The sequence below is a fragment of the Podarcis pityusensis genome (genome assembly GCF_964106645.2).
Source record: "Podarcis pityusensis genome assembly, chromosome: 6".
Classification (NCBI taxonomy): Eukaryota; Metazoa; Chordata; class Lepidosauria; order Squamata; family Lacertidae; genus Podarcis; species Podarcis pityusensis.
In genome coordinates this window covers 40,690,556-40,706,076 of record NC_138030.1, presented here as the reverse complement: position 1 = coordinate 40,706,076, position 15,521 = coordinate 40,690,556, and the positions used below count along the sequence as shown (strand labels likewise).

The following is a 15,521-nucleotide window of genomic DNA, read 5'->3' as shown; positions in this document are numbered from 1 at the left end:
AACATTTGAAATGCACTATATGAAAGCTATTTATAACCATCTTGTGGGCAGGTCTATATTTTAAGTGAAACAAGACAGATTGCATTACATTTCCACCCCAAGCATCCTCCGAGGAGCTCAGGCTGGCCTACCCCACAGGGCTGCTGTGAGGCAGGTTACGCTGAGTAGCTGGGATGGAAATGAAGCGAAGGAAAGCAATATGTCTTGCTTTGCTGTCTCATAACAATCCTGTGAGGTACACTAGGCTGGTCCAAGTTCACCAGTGAGCTTCAAAGCTGGGTGAAGAGTTGAACATGTGTCTCCGCAATCCTAGTCCATCACTCTTAATAGCTACACCACATGAGCTTTCTCATTCTGGAGCCATGCATCTGAAATGAGACAGGAACTGTGAATGCTGCTGTGCTTCAGGACAGAAGTGGTACAGAATGTGGTGCTAGAGGCAGAGAGATGTCTCAGGTTATGATCAAAAAGTTCCACCCCCTGCTGCTTGTAAACATCTTAAGATGGAATGTAGGACAGTTACGTGGCAATAATTAGCTGGAATTAGCAGGAAAGTTGAATCTGTGGCCCTCCAGGTGCTGTCAAACTACAAATCCCATCATCGCTGACAACACAATCGCTGATGGGAGTTGGAGTCCAACAGCATTGGGAGGGCTGCAGGTTCCTCACCCGCAGACTTAGACCATGTGAGGTGCAAAATGGGTTTCAGGCTGCAGAAGCTACTGGCACCGGGAAGGGGTGGCAAGCTGTTTCCTCTTTGAATGTATAAAGTTTCTTTGTATAATAGATTACAAGCCCCATGAGGACAGGACGGTTAAGGATTTATATTCAGGGAAAGCTACTGTAAAAGCTATTCTGAGCCCACGGAACAGAGTGGGATATATATAAATTCAAGAGTCTCCAGTCAGAATAAAACAACAAATATGGCTTTTGAGGTACCCAAATTCCTTGCTCTGAATTCAACCCAATTTTTGCAAGTTCTATTGTGATCTCCAGTGTTCAGCTTAAGCGCCAAGATGCAAACCAGAAATTCCAGGATAGGATCTCACATCTTTGGTTTGTTTTTTTGTTAATGCAATGGGAAAGTCTATTATTTTTAAAAGGAGGCAATGGCAGTTGATCCATCTCTGAATCTTGTCCATGGCTGTTTTGTGAAATGAGATTGCCTGCTATATTGTACTGGTCTCTGAACAATATGGTTTTAGTGTCTCGGTTTCAAATTCAAAGTTAGCTGGGATTTGAATACAGAGCATGTTCTCGTGATAGTGATACCACAGAGATTTGGCACAGCATTCTGTTAGTCTACAAGGCTTGATAATTGCTGGTTTAGCCTAGTCCTGTGGCACAATTGATTTTAAAAAGGACTTGATAAATGGAATTCTACCATGTGCTCTGACAGTTATTGCCACATTGAGTCAGGTCAACATCTGAAGATGTAGATCGAGCTGAGTTTCTGACTGGTACATAACCCAAGGGAAGAAGTTCACCAGCTGTGCCTGACCATTTGACAAAATACGGAGAGGCATCATTTCAGAAAAGACAGCTGCTGTGAAAAGACAAGGCCTGGGAAAAAGAAAATAAAATGCACAGGCCGGCCCACGCAAGCACACACTCCTTAGCAGCAGTAATTTGGGTGTTTAGACACAGAAGAGCTTAAAGCTGTATTCAAACTAGCAGGTATTAATGGAATGAAAAAGAAGCCACATGTTTTTATTAACAACCAGGATAAGCTGCTTGATCTCAAAAAGAAACCCCTAATTCCTTCTTGCTTCACATGTATTTTTCCAGACCAACAGAAGCAGAGAGAAATAAGCCAGGCACAGTTGACAAGTCTGTTCATTAGACATTCAGGAAGCCAAGAATTCACCTTGATCATTTACATGAACATCAAAGGGAAACTATATGTGATCCATCCATTCCCATATTAAAAGGAAGTCTTCTTTTTCTGGCTGGTGAAACTCTAACTTGGATATTGGCATTGCTTCATAAAGAAACTAGAATAAAATAATTTGGCTAGCCATACAGAAGTTTAGACCTCTACAGTGTTGTGGCTAAGATGAGGTATGGAGCCAGAAGACACAATCTGTTTAAATCTCACATTGGCTTTGAACTTGTGTTGTCTTATTGTATTTGTATTTTATTGCTCTTGGCCACCTTGAGCATTGGTGGAAAGCTGTGATACCAAATTTAACGAAGTAAATAAATTGCCTTAGGCAACCAGTCCCTTTCAAGAACATGGGGGCAATCTGGGCCTCACTGTTATAATATTTACAAAATAGGTTGAAAAATTTTGTAGTCAAAGAAAAAGAGAACAGCGCTACACTCTATATTGAGTATAGATATTGTGAACTGAGGCTGTTGAGATACATGAATGAAAGCTAACACACTGCCCAGGACCACCTCAAACTTGAAGGCTGTCCTGAAATTAAGAAGACATTCTAGAAATGATTTGCCCAATATGCAATGCCTGAGATGGGCAGCAATGAGATAAATTCAGAAATGGCAACTACTTAGTAATGCCTAGCTCTTGTTGTCCAAAAAGGTCACTCACCAATTCCAGCTTTGACTTCACTCACTGGGTGAAACCCTGTAAGCAGGGACTAAAGGTAAAGGTAAAGGGACCCCTGACCATTAGGTCCAGTCGTGACCGACTCTGGGGTTGCAGCGCTCATCTCGCTTTATTGGCTGAGGGAGCCGGTGTACAGCTTCCGGGTCATGTGGCCAGCATGACTAAGCCGCTTCTGGCGAGCATGACTAAGCCGCTTCTGGCGAACCAGAGCAGCGCATGGAAACGCTGTTTACCTTCCCGCCGGAGTGGTACCTATTTATCTACTTGCACTTTGACATGCTTTCGAACTGCTAGGTTGGGCAGGAGTAGGGACCGAGCAACGGGTGCTCACCCTGTCATGGGGATTCAAACCGCCGACCTTCTGATTGGCAAGTCCTAGGCTCTGTGGTTTAACCCATAGCGCCACCCGCGTCCCTCAAGCAGGGACTACCAGCCAGCATTTTACAGAAATTGTGGGGGTGGAGAGCTCACATTTTGTCTTATGTCTTTTGAACTACAGCACATAGGAACTTTTTTTAAAAAAAGAAAATAATTCAGGTACCCCAAAATCCAACTCCATCTACTTATGTCAATGGTACTCTTGCACTATAGCACAGCTAAAGCAGAACAACCCCCCACCCCACCCACATTTCTGGTATTAAATGTTACAGGATTGGAAATGAAGCTGTATTAACCTGAAAGTTTATCAGGTGCAAATAGCATTAAAAGTGGGATCACACATAACCAACAAGATACCAAGCATAAAATCATCATGAATGTACAATAAAAAGATGTCTCATACCCCCTGCCCAAAAAACCCCCACAAGATTTTGAGCTTCAGTAGCCAACTTTCCTTACCCTGGGCTTCCTGCACATTATTATAGGTAATTGTACAATATCATTTTCATGGATACGTTAGAAGATATCAAACCAAACCATCTCTCAATCTTACTAAATCATATGTCAGGAAGTAATCACAGGAAACATTCATTGAATGAGAGGAATGACAACCTGATTGCTGCTTGTGCCCCTTTGTTACCATAGAATAAAATCATAAGGTGTACAATTTAGGATGATAGAAATGTAATAAAGCACTTTAACAAAGATTGTAGAAATTACACAGGTAACTTGGCATTTGCTAAAAAGTTAAAATTTGTCTTAAAGCAACTTTTGAGCTTTCACCATTTGTGAGATACTTTATGCTTTTTAAAAACCATGACTACAAAAGCTGTGACTCCATAACCCAGTAATCTAGTTTCTTAGTATTCAACCTATAACAAGGGGAGTTGAAATTGATAATGTAATCACTTTCATGCTTTACAAAACAAAGCCTTAACTGAGTAAGAAAAGCTTTGGTCTAATTTGTGTAAACAAACAAAAAGAATCTGGTGTAATTAAACTCTCAATACCCAGATGTCAGAATGCCAATCAGAAGGAAAGATGCAATAAAACCAGTCTATTCTGAGCTGAGTGAGCTACAGCTGCATACCCACATTTCATTACAGATGGACACCTTACCACAAGCAGGAGCTTTGCCCTGGACCATTTAGTAGCTTGCTCCTTCTCAGGCTCTCTGTGTGGTCCAGCTCCTCCTGGGAGAAGTCTGCAAGCCTGTCCTATATGAAGTAATAAGGGCTTCTGCTTGAGGTAAAGTGCCTGGCTGTGCTGTAACATGCAGACATGACCTCAGCTCATCAGTATGGACGGGGACACACGTCCTGCTCAGCACCTACAGAGAACCACTCTGCAACAAAATTTATAGGCATGAACACATACTGGGGGAGCAAGACTGCTGGCATATTGCTTTTCTGGGTTCCTATCTCTTACTGCTTAAACAATATTTTCTGGGCAGATGGTCTAGTAACTAGAATGGAAAATTGACTGCTAAAGAGATAACGCAACTTTCTATGATTCCCCCCCCTAAAATGGCACAACATGCCAAAGTGAGCAATTTTAATTCAACCTTCTAAAGAAATGTCCATATATGAACTCAACAATGAAAAGTGGTATTATAAAGAAAGGTGATGCTACCAGATATTGAAGTCAAGAGAAACTTGTTTAATACAAACTCTAAAGGAAGAAAACACACACACAGGATAATTCTTTTTGTGTTTTAATCAGCTACCCCCAAATACTTAATTCATAAGCAGCTAGACAGAACCACCCTGTCTGGTCTAACAACTCCATTTCTAAAAGACAGAATACACTCATTTGCCCTTGGCAAAGCTTGTGAATGGATTATGAAAATTAGTTTCCATAGTTACATACACAAAGAGAAGGAACACGAAGATGGCAAAAGCAGCAATCTTTACACGTATTGGTATACGTCCTTCTCTTGATCTCCCAGGTACTACATGGCATTTGGTTTCAGGATCTTGTTTCACAGAGGGAGGATTCTCCTTTATTGCGTTTCTTCTTCTTCTAGCACTAGAAACACAAGAAGCAATATTGCTGATCATACTTTTAAAAAGAGAAACATTGCCTAACACTTTTCAAATTAAGACATATAGTCTCACACTAGATCAGCATCCTAGCCTAGAAAAACAGGAAACTAGAAGATTACTAAACTGCAGCACTATAATTCAGAATAACATTTTTGTATAGAACAGGTGCAGGAGTGGTACTGGGTGGGAACTTTGTATTCTGAATGGCAGGGGCTGGACAGCTTAATGCTGTTGAAAATTCTCTGTCCTAACTTTTCTGGAAACCATTCAAGCTTTCTAGCAGCACATTTGTTAGGCCAATTGATGAACTACTAGTAAAGTCCCATCCCAACAAAGATATATCTTCCAAAGGCTTAGTCCATTGTTCCTTGTTTTCCCCTTCCCAGCAATCAATTGTTCCCTACCTCAGACTAACCTATTTAAGTATTGCACTCTTCCAATTCTACACAAACATTTCACCTTATCAGATGAAATGATTCCCAACTCTCCTGTGAGTTCTCCCAATCCCTCCAAAAGCCTCTTTTTTTGGAGGGGAGGGGGAGGGAAGCCCCATAATGCAAGCAACAGTCCTTATGCAAGGTTTTGACTGACAGGGCTGGTTAGATGAATTCTGCCCTCTATCATTAAAATTAAGTGCTCTGAAAAGCAGAAAGTATTACCACCTGCTTGCACCACAAATAAACTAATTGTGAAGAAAAGCTGGAATAATTGTCTAGTTTAGGTGTTAGAACCAAGGTTTGTTCTTGGTTTACCACTTGAGGCTTGTCTGGGAGAGAGAAACCACAAGCTAGGGTTTGGGTATAATGCTAAGCCAAATCATGGCTTAACAGCAGCAGCAAGACCAGGGGGAAAGTGCTGCAGTCCCCATCTTCACTCTGGGAATCCATGTTTGCTCATTTATGCTAAGCCATGGATCAGAGTGTTAAGCTACTGACCTCCCTTGAAACTAATATAACACACAATTGTTTTATATCTGCAGAGTAAGATTATTGACCTATGCAACCCAGTAAGCCCTAAATCAGGTGAGGAACTTCCAGCCCATGGGCCTCATCAGGTATTCCAGGAATCCTCATTTGGTTCACGAGGCTGTTTTGGCCAAGCCACATCCATCTACTCTACACTTCCCATCATATATGATAGCAGGTATGAGGAAGGTAAAGGCAGGGCTTGATGAAAGGGGCTTTACATCCATGATCAACCAAGGCCCCCAGTGCAATGCTTCCAAAGTGATGATAATCAGCTGGTTATTGGTACTTGAAGAGTGCTGTGTAGGAGGGCTTTGCAGGTCCTGTGCTAAGTGCTTCCCAAACCCCTATAATCTCAACTGCCAAGCACAGGCCTTGAACAGATGCTTCTCAAGTGCCAACAATCAGCTGATTGTTGATGCCCGGGAAGGGACATATACCTTTCTCTCCTGGAAAAAAACAGGTCATCTGACATCATAGTAACATCAAATAATTAATAGGTGGCGGGTTCTGTCCACCAGTCTAACTTGGCCCACAGGGGTTTGTGAAGGTAAAGACCTGGTCCAATGGCTTGATCCAGTTCTCTACCTCTGCTGTGCTGTAAATATTCACAAACTCAGTATGTTCAATGAGTTTCTTTTCCACAACATATGGAAAGCCATAACAGAACTTCTTCAGTTTACTTCCAAGACTAGGAATTCTAAGGAACTGTTGATATCTCCGTGTGTGTGTGTGTGTGTGAGAGAGAGAGAGAGAGAGAGAGAGAGAGAGAGAGAGATCCTTTGTCAGGCAGTTTTTGAAGAGCTTTACCTTTGTCCTACAGTAACATTAACATCAGGATAGCCAAAGTCTTGGTGTGGTAGATCACTTGTCTGCAAAAAGGAAAAAGGTTTGTTTCATAGGCATCCTAGCAGTTACCTCCTTTTGTGGTTATGGTGAAAGCTTGTAGTTGAATGGTACTGTCATGTAGGGATAATATTCTATTTTAGACCGTATTATGTGAAAGTTCCCCACTATAAGGTTTGTGCTTTTATCAATCTGATTCTCTAAACATAGCCAAATATATCACCTCTCTCTCTTGTTCACAATGGTTCCTGGCATAAGCCCTTTAAAAAAAAACAATTGTGTTCCTTTCTTATTAATTATAATCTTCTTAGAGACAAACTCAAATGTGTTAGTTCATCATGGATTGTCTGGACACAACCTTCCCTGAGTTCTATATGGGGAAGGTGAAACATTTGGCTTTCTTGGTTTGATGTGTTGAACCAGAGGCAATTTCCAGAGTGTCCAGGTTTCCAAATTCATTGTCCCACATATGTGCATCACTTTTGATTAATGAAACTGCTTGCTTCTAAGCAAGTATGAAATGGTAAGCATATAGGCCAGCATGGGTGTAGCCAGGATTTTCATTGGGGGGGAAAGGGCAGGACTTGGGAAGGCAGAACTGATGTGATTTGTCAGTTAGTTATTTCTATTGTTTTACTTGATTGGGGGGGGCACCTGCCCCCCCTTGCCTACGTCCATGTAGGCCAGTTACATATTCTCTTTACCGGACCTAAAATGCTCAGACATATCTGACATGAAGATCAGACACAGGAATTGCTTTTCTGAGGTTATAAATACAACTATGGCCAGTTCTTGGTTTTAAGTCCTCCACAACCTAAATTATTCCTACCTTGAAAGCTGTCAGAGGGCATGTTACTTGCTAAGGGAAATCTGGAGGAGCAACTGACATGATCTGCTTAGTTCTACTCTGGGGACGTAGACTGACATTACTGTAAAACTAGCAGAGCTTGTGTGCTTCCTGCTGCCCCTCTACAAAACTTTTCAACCTGCCCAGCCTTAACTAGAAGTAAAATACATTTTTAAAAATCTGTTTAACAACAGGCAACATCTTAAGAAAAAGAATCCTTTTCATACTTTTTTAGAAGGCCATCTGACACATTGTGATCAAAACGCTTATGTGCCAATAAAGTGAAAAGGAAGTAAAGAAGTCAGATGAAAACCTGTGAAACATTTATGGCAACCCAGGAGTTCAAATAAAAACGCTGGTTGCCTGTTGTTTACTCTGTCTTACACATAAACTGAATGTCCTAACAGTTTATAATAGCTTCTCAGAAATGTCACCCTTGAAGGTTAAATACATGTTCCAAAAAAGGTTCTGACTTTAAAAACGCAAGTCAAATTCTAGTTCATCCACAAATAAGCAATGCAATCATGGTTAGCTAGCATCTACAGCAAGAACAGATATCTAACATTTGACAACTTTGGTCTAGCAAATATATATAAAGTTTTAGTATCTGGGCAAAGAACAAGAGAATGAATATATATATATATATATATATATATATATCTATATATATATATACAGACTTATAGAGTGGTGTGCTGTTCACAAGTGATATTTTATGTCTTTGCTTCCAGAACTCTGCTTTCAAGAATGGCACATTTAGTGCCAGGTTTAACATTTGAGTGTGTTGTACCATCGCTGCAAAAATACCTTTTGTCTGTAATTCCTTTCAGGACTGCCAGCTTTCTTCCTTGGTCCTTGTGACCGATGCAGTGCCACTTTACCCTCTGGCAATATTTCCTGCAGCTGTTAATACACAAGATGACATTAATTAAAGATGTGTGGGCAAGAAGAAAAGGATGAAAGCTGGAAGCATTCATAGCAAAGATGATCTATCGTCTTTGGCAAAAGTTCAGGCATGTTACATGAACAGTATCATTCATTTGTAAATTGCAAGTCTGCTAAAAAAAAAGTCTGCTTGCTACAATTCCTTTAGCAGCAGTCACTCCACACTTTCACTCTGAGAGTTTTAAAAATGGAGAAACTGTTGATGTAAAAGAGACATTGCAACTCCAGCTTTATCATTAATTGCAGCTAACTTAAACATATGACAAGTCTGGGCAAAATTTGAAAATTATTTTTTTCTTTAGGAAAATAAGTGAATCAGTTTCCCACCCTCACAGAGGATAACAAAAACTAATTTGGAAATAAAATAGTTAAGTCAAAGTAGCAATCCTTCAGAATTAGCATCCATGGAAAGTAAGTACTACAACAAAGAGTATCGCAGGATTATTATTTAAATCAAAGTTCTTCTATCTTAAGTCTCCAGATATTGTTGGACTACAATTCCCATAATCCTCAGTCAATGGTCAGGGATGATCTGAGCTGTAGTCCAACATCATCTAGGGATCCAAGGTTGAAGAACTAAGTTAAATGACCCAGACAATGAAAGTTGCATCAGCCTGACTAAATCAAAGGGCTGCAACAGTAGCTACTTACTTCTGCCACTATTTTAGCTAAACTGTGTTCAACATCAGATGACAAGAGTTTTTTCTGACGTTCTGCCACATCTGCAGGTGATTTCTGAAGTAAAAAAGAAACCATAAAAACTATGACTGAAACTGAAGATAGAGAAGGTCATATGATATTATGTGTGGGTGAGGATGGGCATACTGCTTTATAAACATGAAACTATGCAACCAGTTGGCTGCTCTACAGAGTTCTGAGATGAGAATGCTTAGTAAGTTTTTTGAATAAGAGGCAGGAATCAGTTTTGTGTTCTTCACCTAAACAGTGGTGGTAGTTATTGTGTTCTTTGTTGACTGGACATTTTCTACCATGACAATTCTTAAATGAAGTCTGATGCACAATAAGTGACCAGGGCAGGAGGAAAAGCAAATAAAAAGTAAAATACAAATCCTGATAAAAATTAACAGGCCAGAGACTGTAACTGAAAGGAAACTGAAAACAAATGAGCCCATAACTATGAAAAATGGCCAACAAAATTCACTAAGAAATAAACATTTCCACAATGCTGCTTCAGTGGACAACAACAAAAACCAAGAATGATAGTGTGTGTTTTGCCCTATGAGATAAGTGTAGTGGGAGGACTTTCCCCCTTGAGAGGAGGTATCAGTTTATAGACTTTTACTTTAGAGAGTTCTCAGCAGTATTTTGGACAGGTGAAAAACCAAAAGATGTGCTTGCACAGAGACCACAAAGAGCCAACTACTCTATACAATAGTAGGATTAAATAAAATTAATGCATAATTTTAAAGAGATGTTTTCCTACCCATAAATTACTAGCATGGGATATCTGGGTAACTCCTGAGTTAGCAAGCAGCCTTTTTTGTTTTTTTTAATAGCATCATAAACATCACAGAATATTGGGGTTGCCCCCTTTGGCCAATAAACTCTTCCAAAAGAGACTTAAAGGTTTGTGTTTCAAGTGCTGCTCCTGCAGACAACCCAGCAGCTGACCTCAGGAGAAATCAAGAGAGGGAGTGAAGTATGGCTGGGCATTGTAACAGGTTACTCTTGAGTTTGTAAACTCTTTGTGATAGAATAACAGGTTAGATAAGCATGTCTGAGGTGTGACTTGTATCTAGCAATCCCCCCCCCCCCACATTGTTGGACCTGACCAGTGCTTAAGTGCAAGGTTGGCATCCCTAGGGGGTTTGGTGGGTTGCCAGAAAATCAATTTCTGCCATGATTGCTTCTCCAAAATTTATCTTCATTAGGCTAACAATCAAAAGTAGCCAATTTGATTATTAGAAGATCTATCATGGAACAATTCACTGCATGGATATGAATGCTGTTCTGTCCCGTTTAAATATACCCGAAATTCGTCTACATTCCCAGTTATAATTCCTCTGATGTATATTTTCTGTCTGTAAATAAAGTTGAATATTCTTAACTATCTGTGAAATCTATTTTGCATCAGATTTCCTAGGGCTCTAGTGCATCAACAGAAGCCACAGTAGAACATTCTAATTATGTGATTGGAGTAATTGCTTCACTTGTCAGGAGTCTGACACAAAGTACATCAGTTTATATTAGCTCACAATTTAGCTATAGCCATAAAATATTCATGCCTTGGGTTACTTACATTTTCAGACCCAGAGGTATGTTCAGTTGTCACTGTGAGGCCATTTGTTTGGATGACTACTTCTGTGGTTTTTCCTAGGTGAGAATATATATATATTTTTAGTAACTGTCACTGATTCATCTATGCCACATTATACAACACAATACTTTCAAAAATGGAGTTCCAAACTCAAGAGCTCTGAAGTAGCTGAATTTACTGCGCAGAATGCTAGGATATGGGATTTTACGAAAGTAATATGCTTTCCTGAAGTATTCTCAGGTAGATTTCTAGAACATCCTTCCCCACACTCTACTATTCAAATAGGTAAAGCATTCCTTTGTTTCCCAAGCCATTGTACTTTCAGCAATCCTGTTTTCTGAATTTACAGAATCCAGGCACCTTGTGCCAGCCATATGCTCATGAAAGTAGTCTTCTGCACATGCATCCCTAACATGATGGGGAACTATGCATGCAAATAATGTGCATGGGTGAAACCTGAAAAGCACACACACAACTGAATCCCGAGAATGGTTCAAACACACACCAACTCTTCATGAGATTGCTCCAGAATGAGATCCCCACAACATGCTTACTTTAATTATGAATGTCATCATTTGAATTTACAACAAATCTATGTTAGCCATTAGGACTGTACTATATATTGGGGGTGGGGGCTCAAAGCATTTCATTTAGGGAATGATTACTATGTACTACCTTCTCCATCATTTTCAGAATTAACCTCACTGTTCAACTCAGCTGCTGTTCCTGGGCATTGCTTCATCAACTGCAGGAGCTTGTTCTCATAAATGGTCCTTGTAGAAGCTAAAAGAAACAGGCCAGAGCACAAATGTTTTTAGCAATAGCTTGCTGCATTTCAAAGTGTTATTAAATTGTTTGCATTGAACGGGAAATTTTACATACTCAGAATGGTTGATAATCATAGTTACAGCTGGATGGAGCTTTAACCAATGCAGGAAATCTAGAGCTGGGGGATTCCCAACAGAGGACTATCCAGTATCTTTGCCCTCTCCTATGCAGTAGCTGTTGGCAGGGCAGAGGCATTGCTCACCTAGTTTCCCAACACAGAGGCTGCTGCCAATTACCAAGGGAGTGGTTGCAAGGACAAGGCACCATGGGCATAGCGGTGGAGCCATGTGCCCATGCTGACCTGCAGCAACCAAACATTCATTCTGTCCAAAAAAAAAAAAAGAACCTCAAATCAATTGCATACACCCTCCCTGCCCAGAACTGGCTTGCCTCTAGCTGGGATTGACAACTATTTGCCTTAATCTGGAAATCACTCATCTGTTACTGCAAATTCAACTCCTCACTACATTAGACTCAACTGCCCTTTTTATCACTGTTTTAGTGATCACTCTTCTGAAGCATACGTAATATTGGTCCAGGGGTGATTCCATATGCACAGAGAAGCTCCCATAGCTCAGTGTCACTCAGAGCTGTAACATCAATTTCATCTTTGGAGTCTTGTTCCACAGAGCCTTGTTCTGGAGAATCTTTTCCCTTGTTTTCTATGTGCACATCAACAGTAACCTTCTCCATATCTCCTAATGGTAGGGTCTATGAAAAAAACACAACACTGGTTAAGAATACTCTCTTTATTGCAGTATTTTCCCCCATTAATCACTTTTGAATCAGACAAGTAAACATGAATTAGCTTAAGTGCTGCATCTGGATTTGTGCCAGCTTTGGAATGATTTCTTATGGTCTTAAAAGAATGATGAGATGAACAGTATTGTAATGTTTATATGCATATTCATAAAAATGTAGAAACCAAATTAAGTATAAAGTGACATATCTCACTGACAACACCAACAAAAATGATTCTGCCAAAATTTCAGTTTAAGTGCTCCAAAAATGAAAGTATATATAACTTGAAAGAGTGTCAGGAATCATGATGAACCAATAAAAGTGACTGCCAGAATGATTGGATATATTTTGGACAAAACTAGACTTTTCAGCAGAGGAGGGATTACTGTCCCATGTCTAATACTCCCCTCCACATCTTGTGAAGCTCACCAAGTAACATGCTATAATTGTAGCCTGCCCTATAGAAGCAAAGAAACGTTTCTTTCAACAGAACTGCAGTTATGCAAGATAAACTGTTTGTGCAAGGAGAAGGTGGGCAGAAATGGCACAGTGCAAAAAACTCATTGTTTTCTGGCACTCTCTGCAAAAGAGAGAGCCAAAAGAGGCGGTGCACCTCCTATTGGAGAGGAAGGCACACTGCATGCCCTTGAAAACTCTTAAGTAAACTGGTGTTTAGAATTACATCATCCCCCCATAGCAGTATGATCCGATTAGTAACAACACAGCTAAGTAGAAAAAAGAGATTCCAACCACTAACTGCAGTACAGCATTGCAAAGAACAAAACTGCTTTTCAGATTTACATATACATATTTTCCTGCTCTCAAGCCAATATTATCAGATGCATCAATGTGCTGTTCCAGCTTGTTTTATGACCTTATTTCTATTGTAACCCAATTGAAAATACAGTAAATGATTAAAGGCACGAGTTTTTATTGTATAAGATCTATCAGTATATATTCTAAAATCCGCTCTCAGAATACATTTTGTCCTCAAAACTCTTATTATCCCCACATATAAATCATACCAAGGGCTCCTCCAGACAACCTGTTTATTGAGCATTCCTCCCAATTTACTTGTACAAAGTTTAAAGGGAGAGCAGATTATTTCTGGTCTTTATTGCTTTTTATATTTTTACCAATTGGCTTTCACCGATTTTTACTGTTGTTACTGCAGTATTCTGCTTTTATGTCATACACTACCTTGTTATATTTTTTGTGAAATATTTTCTGTGAAACGGCAGTGTGTGTGTGTGTGTGTGTGTGTGTGTGTATATATAAAATTGACCATTTGTTATTTGTTTGTGGAATGTTTACGCATCTTCCTGTCAATCATTCATTCTTGCCACACTCTGAATACTTTCCTAACCATAAGAAGTCCAGGTTAAAAAAAGAAAGTGGATTTGTTGCACTAGCACAATGGAACACTTTTAACTGCAGAAACCAATATTTCCAGAATTATTTCTGCAAAACAGCAAGTCAGGAGGCACCCAGAAGGAATACCCTTGAGGTGAGCATCTTCACATCTTTTAGGTGTTTCCAATTAAATCACCCCAAGAACTGGCACGAGCGTTTGGCACCCTTTGGAAGCCAGCAGATCACACGCGCACACACACCAGGTCCCCATGCCTTTTTTTGGGTTGCGGCGGCTAGGAACACATTTTATGGGATGAAAAATTGGGGGAATGATAGGACCAGCTCCAAGTCTGAGGAGGTCCTGAGCAACGTGGGTCAGGGTGTCCCACAGACAGCAGTGTCAGTACATCTGGTCCGTACAGCTGCATCGGGACACACTTTTAATTCCCCACAATTCCCCCAGAGTAATGCTAGATCAGATGTTGTGAAAAATTAAAAAGGAGGCTGGATCCCAACCAGCTGATACAAACAGCTAGGTAAGCCTCCTGCCAGCTCCACCAAAGCACTTTTGCCCTGGAGTTTCTCAAATCTGGAGCCGACCCTGTCAGTCCCTCATTTTCCATTTCAAAAAAAATCTGAATGCCATGTTCTTTAAAATGTATGTGAAAGTGAGGGGCTGGAAAGAGGATAAAATTTCAGATTCGCCCTTCTCTTTTTCTGAGGGATATAGAAAATAGGACATCTGGGTTTTTAAAAATGAAAATGGCCACGTTTTCAATATTGTGAACAAACAGCAAGTAACAGAATGCAGTGTAAAAAGGGGTAGGGCCAGTGTGTTTTTTCTGGGGGTACACATACCCCTAAACATTTTGTGAATCTTTGTACTTTTACTGTATTTGCACTGTACTTTTACTTTGTACTATTTACTGTATTTATGTCCCCCGATTTGAACTATAAATCGATTTTCTTGAGTCAAAATGAGAGTACCCCTAAACATTTTTTAAGGAAAAAAAGCACTCCGTAGGGCCTCCCCAAAAGCATCTCCTGAACCTTGTTTTGCTCTATATTTACCTCATTGAGGGGCTTTAATAACGCCCTATAAAAATTCACAGTGCTCTGTGAGGTAGTTTCCCTAAACGGCTATTACTTTTCAAACTTGCCTCCTCCCTCCTTTGGAAAAGAAAAGGCAAATGAATCTGGATGGCCCCTCGGTCCTATTAACTCGTCCTGGACGGTAGCAAACTGGGCCTCGCCCTTTCGCTTTCCCGCCTCACTATTCAGTCTCCTCGCTCTCACGAAGCTGTCGCGCTCCATTCGCCACATTCCACGCGGAACGCGACGCCCCTCCCACCCCCGCGCCTTTTACGCCCGTTTTCACCCCCGTCTGGGTTCCTCGCCCTGCACTGCAAACCCCGAGGGGGCGCCCCCCCCCCCGGCTCTTAAACGGCCGGCGTGTTTCTAAACATAAGGTATTTTTAAACCTTCGACTCCGCTTGCTTACAACTTCATCGAAGGGGTAAAATAAATCCCCTCCCGGGGACCCGTGACCCCGACGTGATTCGAACACGCAGCCTTCTGATCTGGAGTCAGACGCGCTACCGTTGCGCCACGAGGTCTTAGGAAGCTCTTCGAAAGCTCAGCTTGAAGAGTCTGCCGCCGCTCTTCGGCTTGCTTTCCCCCCCCCTCCCGCTTCCTCTTTGCGCATGCGCTCTGCTCTGTATGGGGT

General features: G+C 40.8%; 1 protein-coding gene across 1 annotated transcript; it reads right to left on the bottom strand.

The window, feature by feature from the left end:
• Window positions 1-4,645: 4,645 nt before the first annotated feature.
• LEMD1 (LEM domain containing 1) lies at window positions 4,646-15,521 on the bottom strand. Its single transcript, XM_081009142.1, is given in 9 exon segments — window positions 4,646-4,975; window positions 6,768-6,829; window positions 8,458-8,553; window positions 9,247-9,330; window positions 10,856-10,929; window positions 11,549-11,656; window positions 12,226-12,412; window positions 15,395-15,473; window positions 15,475-15,521. Coding segments are annotated over 9 exon segments (936 nt in total). The 5' UTR covers window positions 15,501-15,521; the 3' UTR covers window positions 4,646-4,755.